General features: G+C 43.4%; 1 protein-coding gene across 1 annotated transcript; it reads right to left on the bottom strand.

Moving 5' to 3' along the window:
* Positions 1–2,263: 2,263 nt before the first annotated feature.
* On the bottom strand, positions 2,264–21,676 carry LOC138766283 (zinc metalloproteinase-disintegrin-like 4a). The gene is made up of 20 exons (XM_069943765.1): positions 21,433–21,676; positions 20,569–20,651; positions 19,436–19,512; positions 19,207–19,285; positions 17,483–17,559; positions 16,740–16,917; positions 16,174–16,236; positions 14,641–14,712; positions 14,360–14,529; positions 14,008–14,089; positions 12,435–12,565; positions 11,748–11,925; positions 9,791–9,880; positions 7,211–7,406; positions 6,752–6,854; positions 6,265–6,409; positions 4,543–4,623; positions 4,357–4,435; positions 3,281–3,412; positions 2,264–2,408 (listed from the first exon to the last, which is right to left on the bottom strand). The coding sequence occupies exons 1-19, from the start codon at positions 21,539–21,541 to the stop codon at positions 3,309–3,311; spliced, it is 2,097 nt and encodes a 698-aa protein (XP_069799866.1). The 5' UTR covers positions 21,542–21,676; the 3' UTR covers positions 2,264–2,408; positions 3,281–3,308.
* Positions 21,677–21,679: the final 3 nt, after the last annotated feature.

The following is a 21,679-nucleotide window of genomic DNA, read 5'->3' on the forward strand; positions in this document are numbered from 1 at the left end:
TCTATAGAATTAATAGAGCCGTGGGTCACGCGCCGTTCCCCCCGGTTATATTTATAACAGAATAGGCGGGGCCTGATAAGTACATTGGCTGGGGATACAGAGGTTGGACCCCCTATGATATTCTACTTTTCCCCTATCCTGTGGAAGTGAATTGTTCCTGGAATACCTCTTTTAAGGTTTGAGTGTTCACAGAGCCTGACAGATCAGTATAGTGAGCTGCCGTGCACTCCTCTCCCCGCTCTGTGTCTGTGTAAGGAGGCGGCTACATAGACTTCCATTATGTGGCCGTCTCCTCATGTCACACAGACTCAGGAAAGGAATGCGTCGAGCAGATTTCTCCCCGCTTGTTCTCCTGATTGGTTGTGGTCTGAACACTCAAGGCATGACCGATCAAAAATTTTGACTGGTCTCTCTGACATGTCCAAACTTTTTTCTGATGACAGTGACTCTTTAAGGTTACAAACCCACTTGGCGGGTCTGCAGCGAGTCTCCATGCTGCGTTTTTGCAGCGAGACTCGCTGCAGATCCCGGCCCTATGCTTTTAATGGCAGACAAACACGCAGCAGGGATGTACATCCCTGCTGCGAGTTTGTCTGCAGCCCGCCCCATTAACCCCCCGGCCGCCGGAGCTGATACTTCACCTGATCCCGGCTCCGGTGGTTCCCGATGTCTTCAGCAAGCCGGAGCGGGGACCAGGTGAAGTATATGCTCCAGCCAGCCGCCCGCAGCCCCGGCCGCCCGATCGCCCCCCCGCAGCCCCGGCCGCCCGATCGCCCCCCCCGCAGCACCGATCGCACGCCCCCCCGCAGCCCCGGCCGCCCGATCGCCCCCCCGCAGCCCCGACCGCCCCACCGCAGCCCCGGCCGCCCGATCGCCCCCCCCCCGCAGCACCGATCGCACGCCCCCCCGCAGCCCCGGCCGCCCGGGGCGATCGGGCGGCCGGGGCTGCGGGGGGGCGATCGGGCGGCCGGGGCTGCGGGCGGCTGGCTGGAGCATATACTTCACCTGGTCCCCGCTCCGGCTTGCTGAAGACATCGGGAACCACCGGAGCCGGGATCAGGTGAAGTATCAGCTCCGGCGGCCGGGGGGTTAATGGGGTGGGCTGCAGACAAACTCGCAGCAGGGATGTACATCCCTGCTGCGTGTTTGTCTGCCATTAAAAGCATAGGGCCGGGATCTGCAGCGAGTCTCGCTGCAAAAACGCAGCATGGAGACTCGCTGCAGACCCGCCAAGTGGGTTTGTAACCTAAAGGAGAATTTTTATTAAAGTATCGTATTGCCACCAAAAGTTATACAAATCCCCAATATACACTTATTACGGGAAATGCTTATAAAGTGCTTTTCTCCCTGCACTTACTACTGCATCAAGGCTTCACTTCCTGGATAACATGGTGATGTCACTTCCTGGATAACATGGTGATGTCACAACCCAACTCCCAGAGCTGTGCAGGCTGTGGCTGCTGAAGAGGATGATGGCAGGGGGATTCTCAGTGTCCCTTCAGTGCCCTGTGTTCCTCAGCATCCCCCTGCCATCATCCTCTCCAGCAGCCACAGCCCACACAGCTCTGGGAGTCAGGGCGTGACATCACCATGTTATGCAGGAAGTGACATCACCTTGTTATCCAGGAAGTGACATCACCATGTTATGCAGGAAGTGACATCACCATATTATGCAGGAAGTGACATCACCATGTTATCCAGGAAGTGACATCACCATGTTATCCAGGAAGTGACATCACCATGTTATGCAGGAAGTGACATCACCATGTTATGCAGGAAGTGACATCCCCATGTTATCCAGGAAGTGACATCAACATGTTATCCAGGAAGTGACATCACCATGTTATGCAGGAAGTGACATCACCATGTTATGCAGGAAGTGACATCCCCATGTTATCCAGGAAGTGACATCAACATGTTATCCAGGAAGTGACATCACCATGTTATGCAGGAAGTGACATCACCATGTTATGCAGGAAGTGACATCACCATGTTATCCAGGAAGTGACATCACCATGTTATCCAGGAAGTGACATCCCCATGTTATCCAGGAATTGAAGCCTTGATGCAGTAGTAAGTGCAGGGAAAAAAGCACCTTATAAGCATTTCCCATAATAAGTGTATATTGGTGATTTGTATAACTTTTGGGGCGCAATACAATACTTTTATAAAAAATTTTCCCCGGACTTCTCCTTTAAAACAAAACAGCATTGCCCATAGTACGTTACCTCCCCCCCAAAAAATAAAAACTAATCAAAGCTAATTGTGGCTTTCTGCAATAGAAATACATTTATTACAACTGTTAAAACCACAACAGAAAAAAAACACAAAAGCAACAATGTAAACAGGCAGCGCCATCGGCAGGACTCAGGTGTAACGTCATGGGCTGCGGTGGCATTGGATCCTCTCTGTAACAAGAGATCAGCAGTATTATACATGACACAAGGTGGGGGAAGGTTCTTCATAGGTTTAGCTTAAGATTGGATGACACAAGCATAATAAAGTATCCATGTAGTCTACAGGTGTCAAAATCTGGCCCTCCAGCTGTTGTTAAACTGCAATTCCCATCATGTCTGGACAGCCAAAAGCTAGAGCAGGCATGATGGGAATTGTAGTTTTCCAACAGATGGTGGGCTACGAGTTTGACCCCCCTGATGTAATCCAATAATGAAGTTGACGGGTGGAGATGCAATTCATATCATGGACATTTTCCTGTCATTCTAAAGGGCCTATTCCATGGAACAATTATCGGCCGATACGTCCGATAATCGTCCCATGGAATAGAGGGCAACAATCGTTCATGTCGGCTGATGGTTGTGTCGCTTGTTTTTCAAACATGTGGAGAAGGTTAAAAGCTATGAAAATATCGCCTCAAGGACATCACTAAAATCTAGAAAATGTTTTGAAAAGATCTGGAAGAATTGGAAGGGGAAGGAGGAATTGGAGTAGGTTTTTTTTTTCTGCCCGGGGGGGGGGGGGGTTGGGGGATTAGGGGGTTATGATTTTTTAATAATGCTTCTTATAATTCTGTTGTCTTGTATGTTATGTATGGAAGTATGTGTTTATAAAATAAGATAAATAATAAAAAGAAAAAAAAAACATGTTGAAACAAGCGACTGTGATAGCAGCGATCTGTTGCTGCCGCTCCGCAGAATAGGAGCGGCAGCAGCAGACCACCACTATCCTCTATGAGCTGCCCGGACGATCTAGCGATCACCCGCACAGACCCCCCCCCCCCCCCCCCCCCCCGCAGCTCCCCGCAGCCACCTACTGCACTTACCCGCTCGCTGCTGCCACGTTGCCCAGAGTTAGAAGCAGACTGACACCACCATGGAGAAGAACGGTAACAGTAATGTCCACCACCATGAACACAAACTCAGCTGCAGAACAGAATATGCTGAAAAAACTGCATCTATTAAAGAATAAATAAAAATAAGATAAAAAGTGAATTTCTATTACCATTCCTCAGGATGTTATTAGACATAATGGCCTACTATGTTCAGCACAGTAAACCATTTATATCATGCTTCTAAAGATTTAAAGGGGTAGTTTAAAAATCTTTCAAATCAACGAATGCCAGAAAGTGCCTGAGATTTGTAATTTATTAAAGAAATCTCCAAACTTCAAGGACTTATCAGCTTCTGTATGTCCAGTGGGAAGTGGTATTATTTCCAGCCTGAAGAGCAGGAGAGGTTTTTTATGGGGATTTGTTACTGCTTGGACAGTTCCTGACATGGACAGAGGTGGCAGCAGAGAGCACTGTGTCAGACTGGAAGGAAAACACCCCTTCCTGCAGGACATACAGCGGCTGATAAGTACTGGAATACTTTTTTTTTATAGCAGTAAATTACACATCTCTGGCACTTTCTGGAACCAGTTGATTGTAAAGATTGTAAAATGCTCTCTGCTGCCACCTCTGTCCATGTCAGGAACTGTCCGCAGCAGGAGAGGTTTTCTATGGGGTTTTGCTACTGCTGCTGCTCTGGACAGTTCCTGACATGGACAGAGGTGAAAGAATATTCCCCTTTCTACAGGACATACAGCAGTTGATAAGTACTGGAACACTTTAGAATTTTGAATAGTAAATTACAAATCTATTTAACTTTCTGACAGCAGGTGATTTCGAAAGAACTAGATAACGTATCCGTAATGTATTTGATGATATATATGTGGTAATTCTGTGGCTAATTCACAGCAGAATCTACAGTTGTCACATGTGCATTATGTTGTAGATATTCCCTATAAGATAAGCAATGCGTATCTTATAGGCTTATTAAGCATGCTATTGATTAGAAAATTCACAGCACGTTCAATATATGCAGAATTTTTGTGCTCTCCTCCATTTTGTACACATACTGGATGTCGCAAAGTCGCGTGTACAGTCAGGGGGCATCCAACCCTCTTCACAATGGCACTCCAGGTTATTATCACAAACCTGTGGGGCAGAGAAGCCGTATCAGCCACACTACAGAATGTATTATTTCTCAGTATTAGATATGTACGGTATGACTACAGTACACTGAAGATCACATTTAGTCTCACCGAATGTCCTGTGCATTTAGATTCACATCGTGCTGTCATATAGGACGCCACCATGTTGGAACATTTCCCATTGATACAGGCCTGAAAGACACAGTAATTCACAACAACATTAATATTAACCGACTGTAAGATAAGGTTCTACTGCATCTAACTGAACTCTCAGAGTACAGCATATAAATGGGTTCTTTTATCAGGGTTCCTACCATGAGTGGTAGGAAGTGGAGAGAGAGATGGACTGTGCTGAAGCGAGGCCTGGACTGCCTAGACACAATGAGGATATAATCAAAACCTATAAAAGGGCCCTATTCACTGAACGGAATCATTCAGTGTAATAGCACATATTGAAAGGCAACGATAAGCTGATATCCACAATGCCGGCTGATCATGGTCTTTACCGCGAGGGCGGTAAGTGAGGGTTGTGCCGGGGAAACGAGTGCCAACCTTTCAGCCCCATGTAATAGGAACAACGACAGCAGACGGATGGTGACTTCAATGGACCACCCGAATGATCTTAGGCTCAATTGGACAGCCCCTCCTGCTGCTTCCGACTTGCTTTATGTGCATGTAATAGCTCAAAGAACAAGGGGGAAGTAAACATGGAGCTGACAGGTCGGCGTTTGTTTCCCCGGCACAACCCTGACTTACCGCCCTCGCACCCCCAGAAAGCTGAAGCAGTGAAGGGGGGGTGGGGGGGTAGGCAGGACATGCACCTGAGGAAGAGGCTGGTCCAGCCTGGAAACGCGTTGCGTTTTTGTCTTTTTATGTATTTTATTGTTTTGCTATAAATTTTATATTCTACAGTATATCATCTGGCCCTTGTGGTGGATGACCTACACCTACTCACCTGTGTGTGGATCAAGTGAATTGGAGGCTTGGTTGCTGTTCTCACCTGTTCCTGGACTCTTTCTAGCCTTGTCCTCACCTGTTCCTGGACTCTTTCTAGCCTTGTCCTCACCTGTTCCTGGACTCTTTCTAGCCTTGTCCTCACCTGTTCCTGGACTCTTTCTAGCCTTGTCCTCACCTGTTCCTGGACTCTTTCTAGCCTTGTCCTCACCTGTTCCTGGACTCTTTCTAGCCTTGTCCTCACCTGTTCCTGGACTCTTTCTAGCCTTGTCCTCACCTGTTCCTGGACTCTTTCTAGCATTGTCCTCACCTGTTTCTGGACTCTTTCTAGCCTTGTTCTCACCTTTTCCTGGACTCTTTCTAGCCTTGTCCTCACCTGTTCCTGGACTCTTTCTAGCCTTGTCCTCACCTGTTCCTGGACTCTTTCTAGCCTTGTCCTCACCTGTTCCTGGACTCTTTCTAGCCTTGTCCTCACCTGTTCCTGGACTCTTTCTAGCCTTGTCCTCACCTGTTCCTGGACTCTTTCTAGCATTGTCCTCACCTGTTCCTGGACTCTTTCTAACCTTGTCCTCACCTGTTCCTGGACTCTTTCTAGCCTTGTCCCCACCTGTTCCTGGACTCTTGCTTCTCTTAGATCAAACCTGGACTGTTCCTGGACTCTTTATAACCTTGTCCTCACCTGTTACTTGACTCTTGCTTCTCCTAGATCAAACCTGGACTGTTCCTGGACTCAGGTTTTGATATGGCTCTCTCTTATTTGCTGGACTCTGATGCAACTGTTTAACCTCAGTAACTAATAGTATATATTATACTGTATGACATCTTCCCCCTGTGCAGGTAGAGAAGTATATGATGTGCACTGTGTACTCTTGTACTCACATCTGTAGCACCGCACTTTGTCCCTGTAGACACAAGTCCGTCCTCATGTACAATAGTTCGACATTCTGCATAGGCAACAAGAATGCCTCTGATGTTGGGATTTGCGACACCACCGATACAATAGAGAAGTCCGCACTTCACATCCCTGCAAGGAAAAACAAAGTCTGTCCTACAAATCATAAGGAATCCAAAGATTGGCTAAAGTATAAAAAAACATATTATTTTTTCCTATTAAATTGGTTCTGTAGACTCTGAAAACTGAGTAATCCTGCTCCTTCTTCCTCCATTCTTAAAGGGGTTATATAGGCTTAGAAAAACATGGCCGCTTCCTTCCAGAAACAGCACCTCTCCTGCCCTCAGGGTGTGGGTTTTGCAGCTCAGTCCTACTGAAGTGAATAGAGGACAAGGGTGGTGCTGTACTAGCAAAAAAAAGTAGCTGTTCTTTTTCTAATCCTGTTTAACCCCTTTAATGTGATACCATACTCACTTCTTGTCACATGCAAAGTAAGTATCTCCCTCTTTCCTGCAATATCCCCTTCTGTTGCCTTGTTCATTCAGTTGATAACAACGATCATGTCCAGCTATGGCTTCTAAGTAAAAAATAAGGTAAAATATAACTGAAGCTACCAGTATCTTAAGGTAAATGATGCTATTCTATATTCTGCTTTAATAACTTTATACTTAGTATAGTGAAGGAAGCAACCTTACACAGTTATAAGTAAGGACCATGTTATACTGCCCTTTAAAGGGGTTATCCAGTGCTACAATAACATGGCCACTTTTGCCCCGGTCTTGTCTCCAGATTAGGTGGGGTTTGAAACTCAGTTCCATTGACGTAAATGGAGCTTAATTGCAAACCACACCTGACCTGGAGACAAGAGAGGGGGAAAAGTGGCCATGTTTCTGTAGCGCTGGATAACCCCTTTAAACCTCCTACTCCCTTTACCTGGACCCCAGCTGGCTACACACTGGCTCTTCAGCATTGGACATTTTCCTTGATAACAAGCCCCTTCTCCATCCATGCATGGAAAGCCGTTCACTCTATAGCTATCCTTTGGACATGCAGAAGACTTCCCGTCACACATATCGGCAAGGTCACACTCATCTATGGCAGGCCGACAAATAGATCCAGCACGTTTAAGCTGTTGGGAAAGAAATACATAAGAACGATAAAGTTGCAAAAACAAGTACATTTTTCCATGTCTCCACCTCATCTATCTATCTAATAGTATCATGTGTCAGATTAGGACTGAAAAAGTGAAAATTGATAAAAAAAAATTTTTTTTATATAAGCTTGTATTGCTATGGGGGAATCTATTTTATCTCCTTGGTCTAGTCTACTGCTATCACTGCAGTGAACACCAAGCCTGTCCTCTTATTGCACTGGTTATCTGCCTGGCTCATAAAGGGGTCCTGAGGAGGAGACAACTTCCAGCACTGGTTCATAACTAGACAAGTTTAGCTGAATCAGTTCATCATCTGGGACCTGTTTTGTGCTCAAGGATTCGCTAGGCCCCATACACATCAATATTTGGCATGGTCAAACATTCATGTGTTCCTCATGAAGTGGGGTAAGTGGGCTCTGAATACTTATGTCACTGTAATATGTTACTTTTTCTTTTCAATAAATTAACACCAATTATATACCAAAAGGTGCCCTAGATAATCTGTCCTATACGCAAAAAAACGCAACTAAGCATACAGAAAGGGAATCCACACAAGGGATCCCAAAAAAGTTTTGCTAGACAATAAATAATGTATCACAATAAATCTTTATTATTACACACTTAAAAAATTACATTAAAAATAGGAGACAAAGAAACAGTATCATACACCAAAAATTGGGGAGAGGGGACATACATCAAATTTAGATATCCTTATATAATAGTATATTGCACATATTTATGATAAATATATAAATATATATGTATGTACGTGTACATACAAGCAGATACCAGTAAGTGACTTAATAAAACCAAGTGTATTATAAGTGTATAAAATTCTATATTATAAGGCAATACAAAAGATGTGGATATGGTCCAAAGTATACTTTTAGATGTGCTAAAAATAATATAGTAACAGACCCAATAAAAGGGTTCAACCTAAATTAAATTAGTGTGCAGCAAATCCACAAAAACAATAATAAATACAGAAAAATATACATATATACATAAACATATATCTACCACTGGTAAATGCATATAAACATGATGTCCCCTCTACCTACTCACCCTACACACGTTTCGCGTTAGCTTTATCAAGGAATGTAGAGCAGGAGGAGGAAAACCACTCTTAAATACCCACAAAGACCAATAGAAAGATACCCCCACAGGTGATAATGCTCACCATAACAAGATCTCTCATGGACATCACTAATGAGGCGGCGCGCACACACGGGTAGCATGACGAACTAGTCACATGATCAGAGTCAAGGTCACGTGATGGCGGAAATGACGCAGCGGAGCACATGACCGCAGGCACACACACCCCCAGAAGCGATGCAGCAGAACACAATCCCATGACAGAATGGAGTATGACGCGGACAGTCACATGACCGCATTACCGGCCATGTGACCTGTCACATGGCGCCTCAGTCAAATCGCCCTTCTAATACCCTTAGCACCTGCGCCAGAACACTATGGGTGCCGAACATCACATAGAACAAGTCAAAGTATACGCATGCGCGCTGTGGCCACATATATCAATAAATACTAGAAGCTAAAAAAATCGCCAGGAAAAGTGAAACAAAATACAATAAAATAAAAACAATGTGTGATAAATATAAAAAACAAAAATGTGAGAAGTGATTGTGACATGCAAGTGCCAAATATTGTGCATAAAGTGCCCGTGAATAGTGCATACTTACCACACATACAAATACATATAGCTGAAATAAAAAAACTTGTAGCAAAACACATGATTATTAAATATAGAAGTTAGAGAATGAAGTGTATCAAAGTGAGTACAGAATGTAATGCAACAATACAAATAAATATACATATATATTTATATATAAACCCTAAAGTGATATGTGCAAAATACAACTAGCGAAATATATAAAAAAATATATATTACATGAAAAAATTTACATATATTAAAATGATGGCCACATATAAAAAATAATTAGAACCATCATTTTATTTATCATGTCATTCTATGACAAAATGTTGGACTGTTGGCATAGTATGATGTCATAGAAGCTTAACATAACATTCTAAACCTACATTCTATGTCAACATTCTTCGTAAATGTCCCCCTCTATGTCAACATTGTAATGTTATGTGGGCTGGTTGGGTAGTTTGTGTGCCAGGGCTGATATTTTGTCCCAGTCTAGCCCTGTATCCAAGTGTATATCCAAATGTAGTGTAGAGTGTATCCAATATAGTATATAATATATTGAAATATTACATTACAGTACAGTGTGCAGTTATCATGATATACCATTACCCATGCACTTCTTGTCTATATTACTGCTACTCTTCTATGTGACAATATGTCATTCTATTGTGTAGCTGTATGCACTTACCTTACAATTTTCACAGCACAGATCTTCATCACACTGACATCCTGACTTCAGTTTACAGGTCTGTGCATCACAGCATTTACTTGTACATTCCTAGCCAAGAAACAGGAGCATTTTAAAGTTTACCTGTCATGACGGGCCACTGCTGGATCGGCAGTAAGTTCCTCTGTTAGGGTATGTGCACACTAAGGAATTTGCATGGAAATTTGAAGCCGCATTTCAGTTGCAGACAGCAGACTGAGCTTCAGAGTATCACTCTATGGGACAGGAGGAACTTCAAGCAGAGTCTGCCAAACAGACTCAGCTTGATATACCCGTGCAAATTCCGTTGTGTGCACATACCCTTAAGCAGCAGTTACAGCTAGGTTCACACAGTGTATGACACCGGCTGTGTCACAGAACGGCCGGTATCAGTGAAATTCATCCTGGCCGGTATTGCAGTACCGGCGGATGAACTTCATTTCTTTAAAATTGGGAAGCGGGCACATTCCAATTACCAATAGCCGACAAGGTAAAGGGGGTCCGGAGCCTCAATTTACATTGTCTGCTCTGTCAGATTAATGAATAGCAGCCGCACAAAACTGATGTCAGAGTGACAGACATAGAGTGTATATACTCTGGCCGGGATTCCATTGAAAGCAATGTGATTGGCACTTTCAATAAATAATGGCCATGGTTGCAAAACTACAACTACAGCCATTGTTTAATGAAATTATACAGAGTGTGAACTTAGCCTAAGGATATTTGAGGCTGCTTTTAAGATGAAGGGTCAAGGTAGGACCAGAGATAAAACACCACTGTGGAGCCAGTGATTGGCTGAATAGGAAGGTCCTGCTCTGACCTCCTGTCTTGGAAGCAAGGATGAGAGATGAGCAACAGGACCTGCTGGGGACCGGGGTAGGTTATATACAGTATATATATATATATATATATATATATATATATATATATATATATATATATACATACACACACACACACACAGTGGTGCCTTGGATTACGAGCATAATTCGTTCCGGGGCCAAAGCAAATTTTCCCATAAGAAATCATAGAAATGCAGACAATTGGTTCTACACCCCAAAAATATCGATTTATTATCCTGAATAACATGTAAAACTAATAAAACAAACATTCAGAAACAGCAGAATATGTGATATTATAGGTTACTGTACAGTAATGGAGAGGATAGGAAACACAAGGGCGGACAGAGACTGCAGGGAGCATGAAGGAATGAGTAGGGCAGATGTGGGCACATACATGGAGCACTCTCTGTCCGGGGAGAGAGGGGTTACAGCTATGGAGAGATTACCTCCACAGTCCTGTCCCCTGATGTAAGCCTCAGCCTGACGTGGTTCTGCCATGATTTGGAAGATGAGGGAGACTTCCTGGGTCAGAGTACAGGGCTGTAGACCCCGCTGTTCAGACCATGCCCCTCCTCCACTCCCTCTACCGCCCAGTACAGGGAGCTCTTAAACCAAAGCAATGCTCTTAAACCAAGTCACAATTTTGAAAAACTGTGAGCTCTGAAACCAAAACGCTCTTAAACCAAGGTACTCTTAAACCAAGGTACCACTGTATATATATATATTTATTTATTTTTTGTTTCCGTTTTCACAGCAGCCCCAGTAAGATATAGATAGATAGATAGATAGATAGATAGATAGATAGATAGATAGATAGATTTTTAGGACCTGACTACCCCTTTAAAGTACAGGTATCAGCGTTCCCTCTTGTATGCAGCTGTATACCTCTGTGACCTGTAAACCTCTTCTTCCAGAACAATCTCATTCATTATATTGTAACATCTGGTTGCTGCGTCTGCAAGTAACGCCGTGTGCGAGGTTTTCCTGCTTCCCTCTAGTGGGATCTGATCTCAAGGACTTCACAAGGACCACGATATAGCAATATGACTGCAGCCTTACACATTATACTACAGAGCTCATATTATGTCGATCATTACCTGCGGTTCACCACAGTCACACTGCTCTCCGCTTTCTGTGAATTTATTACCACACACTGGAGGAGCCAACAGCTGCGATATCTGCGGAACATTTAGCATACAGACTGGGTAGTTATCATAGATAAAAGTCTTCATATCATTGATGCTGCAGCTGGAGAATTTGAGTGGAGCTTCAGAGCTGGAATAAGACAGACATCATTATAGGTTCAGTGTCGGACTGGCCCACCAGAGGACTGGAGGATCCTCCGGTAGGCCCCCAGCTTTAGAACCTGCACTAACACTGATTGACATGTCGTTTCTCACTGGTTCTTCATTGGTGGGCCCCCAGGATCATTTCCTCTGGTGGGCCCCAGATACCCTAGTCTGACACTGTATAGGTTTGATTTTGGGGTTGACGGCACTAAACCACCCATATACAAGGGTGCTGTACAAGGTTGTTGTTGGTCGTAGTGCTGCAAACATCATTAAAGGGGTTGTCCAGCGCTACAAAAACATGCAACTTGGGCGGTTTTTTTCTGCTCAGTTCCATTGAAGTGAATGGAGCTTAATTGCAAAGCACACCTGAACTGAACACAAGAAAGTGGCCATGTTTTTGTAGCACTGGATAACCCCTTTAACTACAATGTAATCTTGTATGAGCCACAAACATCTACAAGGTGTGAGGTAAATGGAACATGGTGCTTTTACCCGATAGTTGGAGCCATGATACAGGGAGATTTTCCACAGTCACAGATAAGCTTATCATGAGGCATCCCTAGGTTATGGCCCATCTCATGAGCGATCGTGGCACCAACAAGAGGAACAAATCTGGTGTGATCCTAGAGGAAAGACAGTAAAGTGAGGCCTACATAAATGATGGTTAGTATTCTAAATACAGATAGCCCTTCTATAAGGTGGTTACATGTAGTGCACCATACTGGTTTGCATCCCCTATAGACATGTCAGTGGATACTCATCAGTATTTTGCACCTGCATGACCTCCCTCATAGCACTAGGACCTGTCTGCGTCCTGCCAGTATTATGCCCTTTTTGATGATCTAAGTTTGATTTCCTTTTCAGTCAATTGCTTTAGATATGGGAGATACGGACAGATTTACACTTGCTATAGCATACATACATACAGACAGATGTAGCAGGTAGCAAAAAGAGACAAAGGGGGAAATTAATCAAGAGCAGCTTTTTATACCCCGCTCTAATCTAAAATTCCCCATCTCCGCTCCACTTTAAATCCTGACGCTCTGAGCTGGTGTATTAAATTTTACACAGAGGGAGGCTATGCCTGCTTTCCTGCAATGTCCCATTGGGCAAACAGGGGAGGACCCTGGTGAAAAGTCACAAAAGTTCTGTTCTGGACTGGACATAGAAGTACAGACCTCAATAATTCCCCCAAAGTCTACCTGAGTAACAATTAGAGGTGAGCGAATCTCAAGCACGAGCATGCGATATTTGATTACCGGTGGCTACAGAAGGTGAATGCAACCACTGGTAATGAAATCCCACAATGTTAATCCAAACCCCAATCATGCTTGAGACTTGCTCATCTATAGTTGCAATTCATGCAAGCGAGCCCAATACACAGACCCAGCCCAGCGAATGTTAAAGGGCTTGTCTGGCCATTTACAAGTTTTTATAAAAGGCATACACTCACTTACTTTAGCCTTTTACAGCTCAAATTGTGACGTCACCAGGTTCACTACTCTTTACTCTTCCAAAATGTACCCATCTCAACAGTGATGACCTGTTCAGCCAGTCACTGACTATAGCCAGTGATTAGTTGAATGGGCACTTCCTGCTGAGGCAAGTGGTGTGTAGACCTGGTATCTACCACCATATAGTGTGTGTGTGTGGGGGGGATATTGGTCTGTGTATAGGGCTTTTTTCAGTAATAGTATGGTAGTAAAAGACATTACATAGTGGTTATATGTGGTTGTGGTGTGGCGGTACTATTGGTTCCCTGTATATTAGTATTATGGGTAATATTGGTCCCGGTATACTGGATTTGGTCAATAAAACTATGATGGTTATATATACAGTGATAATACTTGTCCCTTGCATAATGGTATTATTTGGTAACTGTATGCCAATTAGTATACAGTAAAAAGTAATCTTATAGCTATGGTGACTTTGTGAAGTACATATATCTCTTCTTTAGATTTGCAAAATATAAAATTAAGGGGGGGGGGGGGTGTTGGCTTCAAAATTTGGACTCTAGTAACACCATCACAACAGACTATAAATTTGCTCTATACACTGAACTTACCTGGTTAATTGCAGCAGAATACGTGTCACACATCACAGACAAACCTGCAAATCCAACTGTGGTACCTTCGAAGTCAACATTCCTAGAAGACGAAGACTGAACCTCAATAATGGTAGAATGTGCCATCTAACTACATAGAACAGTATAGTGTTTCATCACACCAGATAGCAAGAACATGGAAAAGATGTATTCAGCAGGTATTATCATTATTAAAATGATTATACAAATTAGATCAAGGTGAACTTCACCGTGATATTGACAGGATCGGTAACCATCTAATGTGTATGGTGGCCTCTTCCAACCTACCCCTGACAGCATTGAATGTTTGGCCAATAGCTTCATATCAGCTTACGTGATAAACTGGGCATTGTCGTGAGGCTTCCTGGGCAGCAGGGACTGAATCCTCCAATTAATAAATGTTGTCAGGAGCGTGCTGACATTGGAGACCACCTGTATCTGATCTCCAGAGTTCCAGATTTCAATCCCAATGAGGGCAACAAAAATATTGATGTTTTTATAAACCTGTGTAAGAAGGAAGAGATGAGTCTGGATAATGTAAGCTGCCAATACTCTGAAAATAAAGTTATAATAGTATCTCAGGTAGAAGTGTATACGGTGCCAGCAGTCTCTTACCTTATTGACATAATTAATGACATCAAACAGCCGCTGTTTAACAGTTTCTATATTGCGGTCGTATTTATTGTACTAGGAGAATAAAGAGTAGTTGAGATTTGAGAACAGCTGTGCAATCACTACCTTACAGTAATATTTATGTGACTACATAGATAGCAATAGTCAGGAGGTGTATAGAAAATGGAACCTACCTCCAAAAGAGACAAAGTTATACAAATCACCAATATACAATTATTACGGGAAATGCTTATAAAGTGCTTTTTCCCTGCACTTACTACTGCATCTAGGCTTCACTTCCTGGATAACATGGTGATGTCACGTCCCGACTCCCAGAGCTGTTCGGGCTGTGGCTGCTGGAGAGGTTGACACTGAGCATCCCTCTGCCATCATCCTCTCCAGCAGCCACAGCCCGCACAGCTCTGGGAGTAGGGACGTGACATCACCATGTTATCCAGGAAGTGACATCACCATGTTATCCAGGAAGTGACATCACCATGTTATCCAGGAAGTGACATCACCATGTTATCCAGGAAGTGACATCACCTGTTATCCAGGAAGTGACATCACCATGTTATCCAGGAAGTGAAGCCTTGATGCAGTAGTAAGTGCAGGGAAAAAAATCACTTTATAAGCATTCTCCATAATAAGTGCATATTGGTGATTTGTATAACTTTTGGGGGGCAAAAAAATGCTTTAATAAAATTTTTCGCCGGACTTCTCCTTTAATGACTCCTCGTTCCCCCTGCCATCTCTATACTTGTTTGGTTGACTGTTAGCTTCCAGTGCTGAGCTCTTCTTCCAAATCTTGTTCCTGTGCATACAAACTGTGCACAGATGTGACATTTGGAAGAATGGCTCAGCTTACAGAAGACTGTCAATCAAGCAGGAACAGGCATAAGAAGGAGAACGAGAAGACCTTACAGCCCTCAGCACTTCAGGGGCTAAGGGTGGTATTACACAAAGCGATTATTGTTAGAAAAATCGTTTGGATTTGAACGATAATCATTAAGTGTAATAGAAGACAACGATTAAACAACCAGCGAGAAATCGTTGGTCATTTAATAGAATTTGGACCTATTTTTATCGTTGATCTTTCATAAAGCGTTCACATATAATAAGATGTCGTTCGCAGTAGCGGCGAACGCAGTGGGATGACAGGACGACCGCAATAATGATCATATGTAACGATCATCGTTCCGTGTAATTAGGTGAACGATTTCAGGTCGTTCGTCATAGCGGTCGTTTGAGTTAGTTTATTGTTAATCGTCGAAAAATCGATTCATGTAATAGTGACCCTGACTCTTTGGACCAAAGACTAAAAGCATTTTCTGATAATGTTGAAAAAGAGACAGATATATGAAAGGTACGTGTCTCCTTGACCTAGCAGCTATCAGCAGTTTGGAATGTGAATTACAGCTTAGAGATTCCCTTTAAATTATGAGGAAAAAAAGTTTCTGAAACTGCTGACAGGTTTCCTTAATGAAACCTACATCGCATAGAACGTTTCCATTACAGACATAACATCTCACTTACCATACTCTGATCTGCCACCATGAACAGGTCAATGTATTTTTTGGCTTTCCACAGATTATCTTTCTAAAATAAAATAATAAATACATAAAATATAATAATATTTATTCACAGTGGAACGTTTCTGTGTCCTCTATGGAGAGGGGAAAGCTGCAGCTAGACAGCTGTGGCTTATTTTTCTAAGAACAAAGGGGGTGGGGAAGTGAAATTCCATCATGCCCAACCCCTTTCTCCACCGAAATCGTCTGTCGTTGGACCGACAGACGATTTGTATAAAGAGCATGGGGACCTTAAGGCTATGTTCACACACTGTGTGTGAACATAGCCTAAAAATGCTTGATTTGTAAAGAACAGACGGTATACAGTGTTTATAGATGACCATATGGCCTCTGTCAGGTCTCCTGTACTAGCAGCATAGGAGAGAGCTTGAGAATATAAAGCAATAATTTTTATATAAGCTGTGTCCATGCTGTCAGAGAAAGCCTGTTACAAACTGTAGAGACTAACTATCCCCCCACCCAGCATCCCCCTCTATCCTATTCTGTCCTCATGCCGAAAAATAATATTACCTCAACATTTAAAGCCCGAAACGATGCGATGGATGGCGGTTTCCGTGGGGGAGGGTCGTTACTGACACCACAAGTTGTAGTGGGCATCTCCGCTTGCTCATATACTGCGTGTTCCTCAGTATCTGTGAACTTCAGGGGTTCAATGAAAAACCTCCGCTCTTGAGTTTGGATAAGGCCACTGAGGAATAAGGAACACCACAGGACACCCCATAAACACGTCTGCTTCAGTTCCAGGACTGCAGCAAACCAACCAAAGGTTAACCTAAAGATGACTTATTTAGCAAAAGGAGAGGTATACATTGCATCTATTGTGTAACAACATTTCAGTTCCACCCCGGGACCATTTTATAGGCCTAAAAATGTTCCTGGTATGGGACATGGATAGCCAAAGCTAAAGTTTGGCTGTCCAAGTATGATAAAAACTTTTTAGTGCCATACCAGGAACATTTTAGGCCTATAAAATGGTCCCGGGTGGAACTGAAATGTTGTGGCACAATAGATGCATTGTATTCCTCTCCTTATGCTAAATAAATCATCTTTGGATTGGTGTGCTGCAGATAGATAGATAGATAGTAGATAGATAGATAGATAGATAGATAGATAGATAGATAGATAGATAGACAGATAGATAGGAGATAGATAGATAGATAGATAGATAGATAGATAGATAGATAGATAGATAGAGATAGATAGATAGATAGATAGATAGATAGATAGATAGATAGATAGATAGATAGAGATACCTTAACCCGTTACATGTACTGAGGGTGACCATCGAGTCTTTCTCATGCTTTACATGCCCCTGGTAGTAGCAGTGATCCTGGAGAGATAAGTGTATATGGTTAGGGAACATTACATACAGAATATAGAAGAATGCATTTATGTCAATGTGCCTCTCAGTTTTCACATACACGTTTGCTGTCCACACTGCAAAACCCATGATAATATGAGTATAGACAGTCACACAATCTCCCAGCAAACTGGAACATTCAGCAGCAACTAATCCAAATCTCAAAGTCACCCTCACAAGGGTCCAGGCCATTGTCCCTGTGCCTGGGAGACTGACATGGAGGTAGAAAGCTGTCAGCACTTCACCCCTAGCAAGACTCCTTTTCTCTGAAGACCCTGTGGATGCTAGTGAGAATAAAAAAGTGGCAAGGAATACCAGTGCTGCAGGTGCCATGACAGGTAAAGCAGCTACCCGTCATACATCCTGGAAGCCTTGTGAGGTGATAGACTAATGTTAAAGTGTACATGCATTCTTGGAACCATTTTTGCTGCTCTAATAAACCTAAAATGATTTAAAAAATATTACAATGGAAGGGTCAGATGGCAGAGGCACGGACAGATTTATGAGGATTTCTACAATTATTTGTGGATTTACACAACAAACAGTATGAAATACCGTATGGTTACAGCCAACTCTGCTACATCTGTTCCAGAAGACTTTCTTAGACTGGGTTTACATATATAAGTTTGCATCAGTTGCATTTTTTATCTAAAAACTGATGCCACAAATGATGCCAAAAATGCATCAGTTGTCATCAGTTTTTCTATCCTTTTTTTTCATTTTCCACCAGTTGGCATCAGTTGTCACAATTTGATCTCATCAGTTGACTTTTTTCCCCTATATGTTTTCCTGTCATTTTCAATGGGATTTTAAGGTCCTAATGGGGAGAGCTCCTGGGGGCTATATGGGAGGGGGAGAGCGCACAGGGGGGCCAATTGGGAGGGGGAGAGCGCACAGGGGGGGGGGGCTATATACTACTGGGGGAGAGCACACAGCGGAGCTATATACTATTGGGGTAGAGCGCACATGGGGGCTATATACTAATGTGGGGAGCTCACAGGGGGCTACATTGGAGAGGGAGAGTGCACAGGGGGGCTAATTGGGAGGGGGAGAGCACACGGAGGGGCTATATACTACTGGAGGAGAGCACACAGGGGGTGCTATATACTACTGGGGGAGAGCACACAGGGGGGCTATATACTACTGGGAGAGCAACAGGGGGGCGATATACTACTGGGGGAGCCACAGGGGGGGCTAAATATTACTGGGGGAGCAACGGGGGGGCTATATATGACTGGGGGAGAGCGCACTGGGGGAGAGATATGTTTATTGTATAGGGTGGGCATTGAAAGGTCCCCCTGGGCGCTGGCAGGGCACTCCTGGCTGAACGCCGGATGCCAGAGCCGAACGGCATGCGTCCTGCCCGGCGAGGCATCCGGCACTCTATTTGTTTAAACGGGTACGGCGCCGGAGCGGCAGTCCGTTAGGACGCTGCAAGATGCGTCCTGACGCACCGATGGTCCAGCGATGCGGCGGCCACTATATTATCCACCGCATGTTTTGAACGATCCCATTGAAAACAATGGGATCAGTTCAATGATGCATTTCCCTCCTGCGCTTTTCTCCTGCACTGGAGGGAAACGCCGCCGCATATATGTAAACCGGGCCTTACTATACCTGGTGCTCAGGATTGCTTGTTACCAGAGTGCCGTCCTCCAGATAATGGCTTTCTGTATAATTCCTGGCAAACAGACCTCTGAGGTGACATAAAGGAGTTAGTCAGTATATATTCCCCATGTCAGTGCAGATCTACACTATAAAGTCTTGTAATCAGGCATATATATAGAGGTGTCCTATAGTCATCTCTCCATCAGTCATATACCCAACACATACAATGACCACTCACTTTGTCTTCTCAATGTGAACAATTGTAGTGTTTCCACCCAGGCGGATCTCATAGTGAAGAACATCTGGATAAATGCTCTGGAGAGAAAATGAAGAAAGACAAAATTAGGGGATTATGTGTGGGTACAGGGGATGTCAATCTTAGAGAGTCTTTTTTAAAAAAAAAATAATAAAGGTGCCTGCCAATCGGGCCTCCAGCGATCAACTGTGATCAATGGGAGATTCAGTCACAAAGTGTTCAGTTTCTCTGCAGCACCTCCACAGGGGAAGTAAAGTATTGCAAGGTATTCAATTAAATCAATAGATATAGTCCACAGATTTGTTAAGTCCTCCATAGTAAAAGTAATATGTTACATTCACAGAATTGACTATCAATAATTGATTGGCAGGGTTCCGGGGCACAAGGCCAACTTTGACCCTCAGGACCTTTAGGATTTTTTTTTTTAATAGTGATAGCTTCTTTTTCTGTCCGTGTAGCTGTATGAAGGCTTGCTTTTTGCGTAGTTGATCTTCACTCCAGTTTAATGACCTTTTACACAGGCCACTGGAAACACTTACTGGCGATAATTGGCCTATGTAAAACAGGCCAGCGATCAGCTGACAAGTGAGAAATCTCTTGTTACTCAGCCGGTTGCCTCTTTTGCACGGTGTAAACGGGAATGTGCGGCCAACTATGATTGCTGGTGTGGCTCTGCCGCATGATTGACTGGGCCTTATAAATCAGCTTTTATTTGCAACGATAGTCAGAATGTGTAAAAGTAAACTAGACACATTCACTTTTAACTCATTATGACCACATACGATTGATGGCATCAGGATCATATGTACCTGTATAAGGCTTCAGACACATCTCATCTGCATTGTGGTTTTCAGCATTAGGCTATGTGTACACAACATAAAAATAAGGGCAAAATATAGCCCTAGTTGGATAAATACAGCCTGAAATAATGATCATGTTCTTTCTTTCAGGCCGTTGTTTGCCCTTATTTACATTGTGTGAACCTGGCCTTAATTGGATCTGCTGCAAAACAGACACCACCGGCACCTGACAGACTTATAAAAGGTCCCATCCGGGTTTTCCAGGGTATGAATAGACTTCCTACCATAAACACCTAGTATAACAGTAGTGAGTACCTGGGTGTCCCTCTTGTAGACAGAGTGCAGCTTCTGGGGAAAGACAACCTCAAATGTATGTCCTCCGGGTATCTGGATAAAAACTAAAAGACAAAACACAGGGACACTAACAAGAAGAATTGAAGGGGTATTCCCAATGAATATATCCTCTATCCACAGGAAAGAAGGTAAATGTGAGATTGGGTGGTAAAAACATGGGCCCCACTGGCCTAAATGTAGGCCGCTTGTGACTAAGCTTAGATCATTACCTGAATGTATATGTGTTTTGACTCAGAAGTGCAGCAGGCTATGATTTTAAGTCAATAGATGTCTACCTTTGGAAAATTACTGTGACTGCATTCGGGCCATTGAAGCCAATAGGACCTGTACCTGTCCATGCTTTTATAAGTTGGCATCCTACTTTGACAGGTTGCTGGCATATATGTGCCATGAACCCGGCCTAAAATATATGACCTGTAGAAGTGAGAGGGGAACAAGGCAGTCGACAATGAAGTTGAATAAAGTCTTGTCTGCTAAAAGTCAGTCATCCACATCAATGGGTGACAGGAATGGCGTGAGTGCACCGCCACAGTCGCTGTATTGGCTGGGTCACACCCCATATATGAAGTACATCACAGGTATCTGTCAATTTGGAAATGGGGCACCATTCATTTCAATGGCCCAAACTAAGTCACTTAGTGACTATAAGCACATACACATACTCTATACAGATGAGGTGAATAGTATTGCACAATAATGGAGAATAGTGGCAATATCCATGTCCGCAAACACACATAGAGCCGCCATCTTACTGCGACTACTTCATATTCTCAGAAAAACCTCCGGCTTTTCCAGACATGATGACTTGTCCGTGAATATTCTCACCCAGAAGTCCCAGCATGAGGAGAACTGGTCCCAGCACGGTCCACACACTTCTTGCCACCTTCATCTTAGAAGTACAAGACCTAGGGGCCTTATCCACAACCCCCATCATCTCCTCAGGTACACAATGCAGGATCCTAGAGAAATACAGGACGTAATAATACAGATAACAAACTATAAGATCCTATATCATAATAACCACTGCAGGGAGAGGTGGAGCAGTTACTATGGCAACCAGTCAGGTTGGTGG

Source organism: Dendropsophus ebraccatus, chromosome 1 (genome assembly GCF_027789765.1).
Source record: "Dendropsophus ebraccatus isolate aDenEbr1 chromosome 1, aDenEbr1.pat, whole genome shotgun sequence".
In the NCBI taxonomy this organism is placed as follows: domain Eukaryota; kingdom Metazoa; phylum Chordata; class Amphibia; order Anura; family Hylidae; genus Dendropsophus; species Dendropsophus ebraccatus.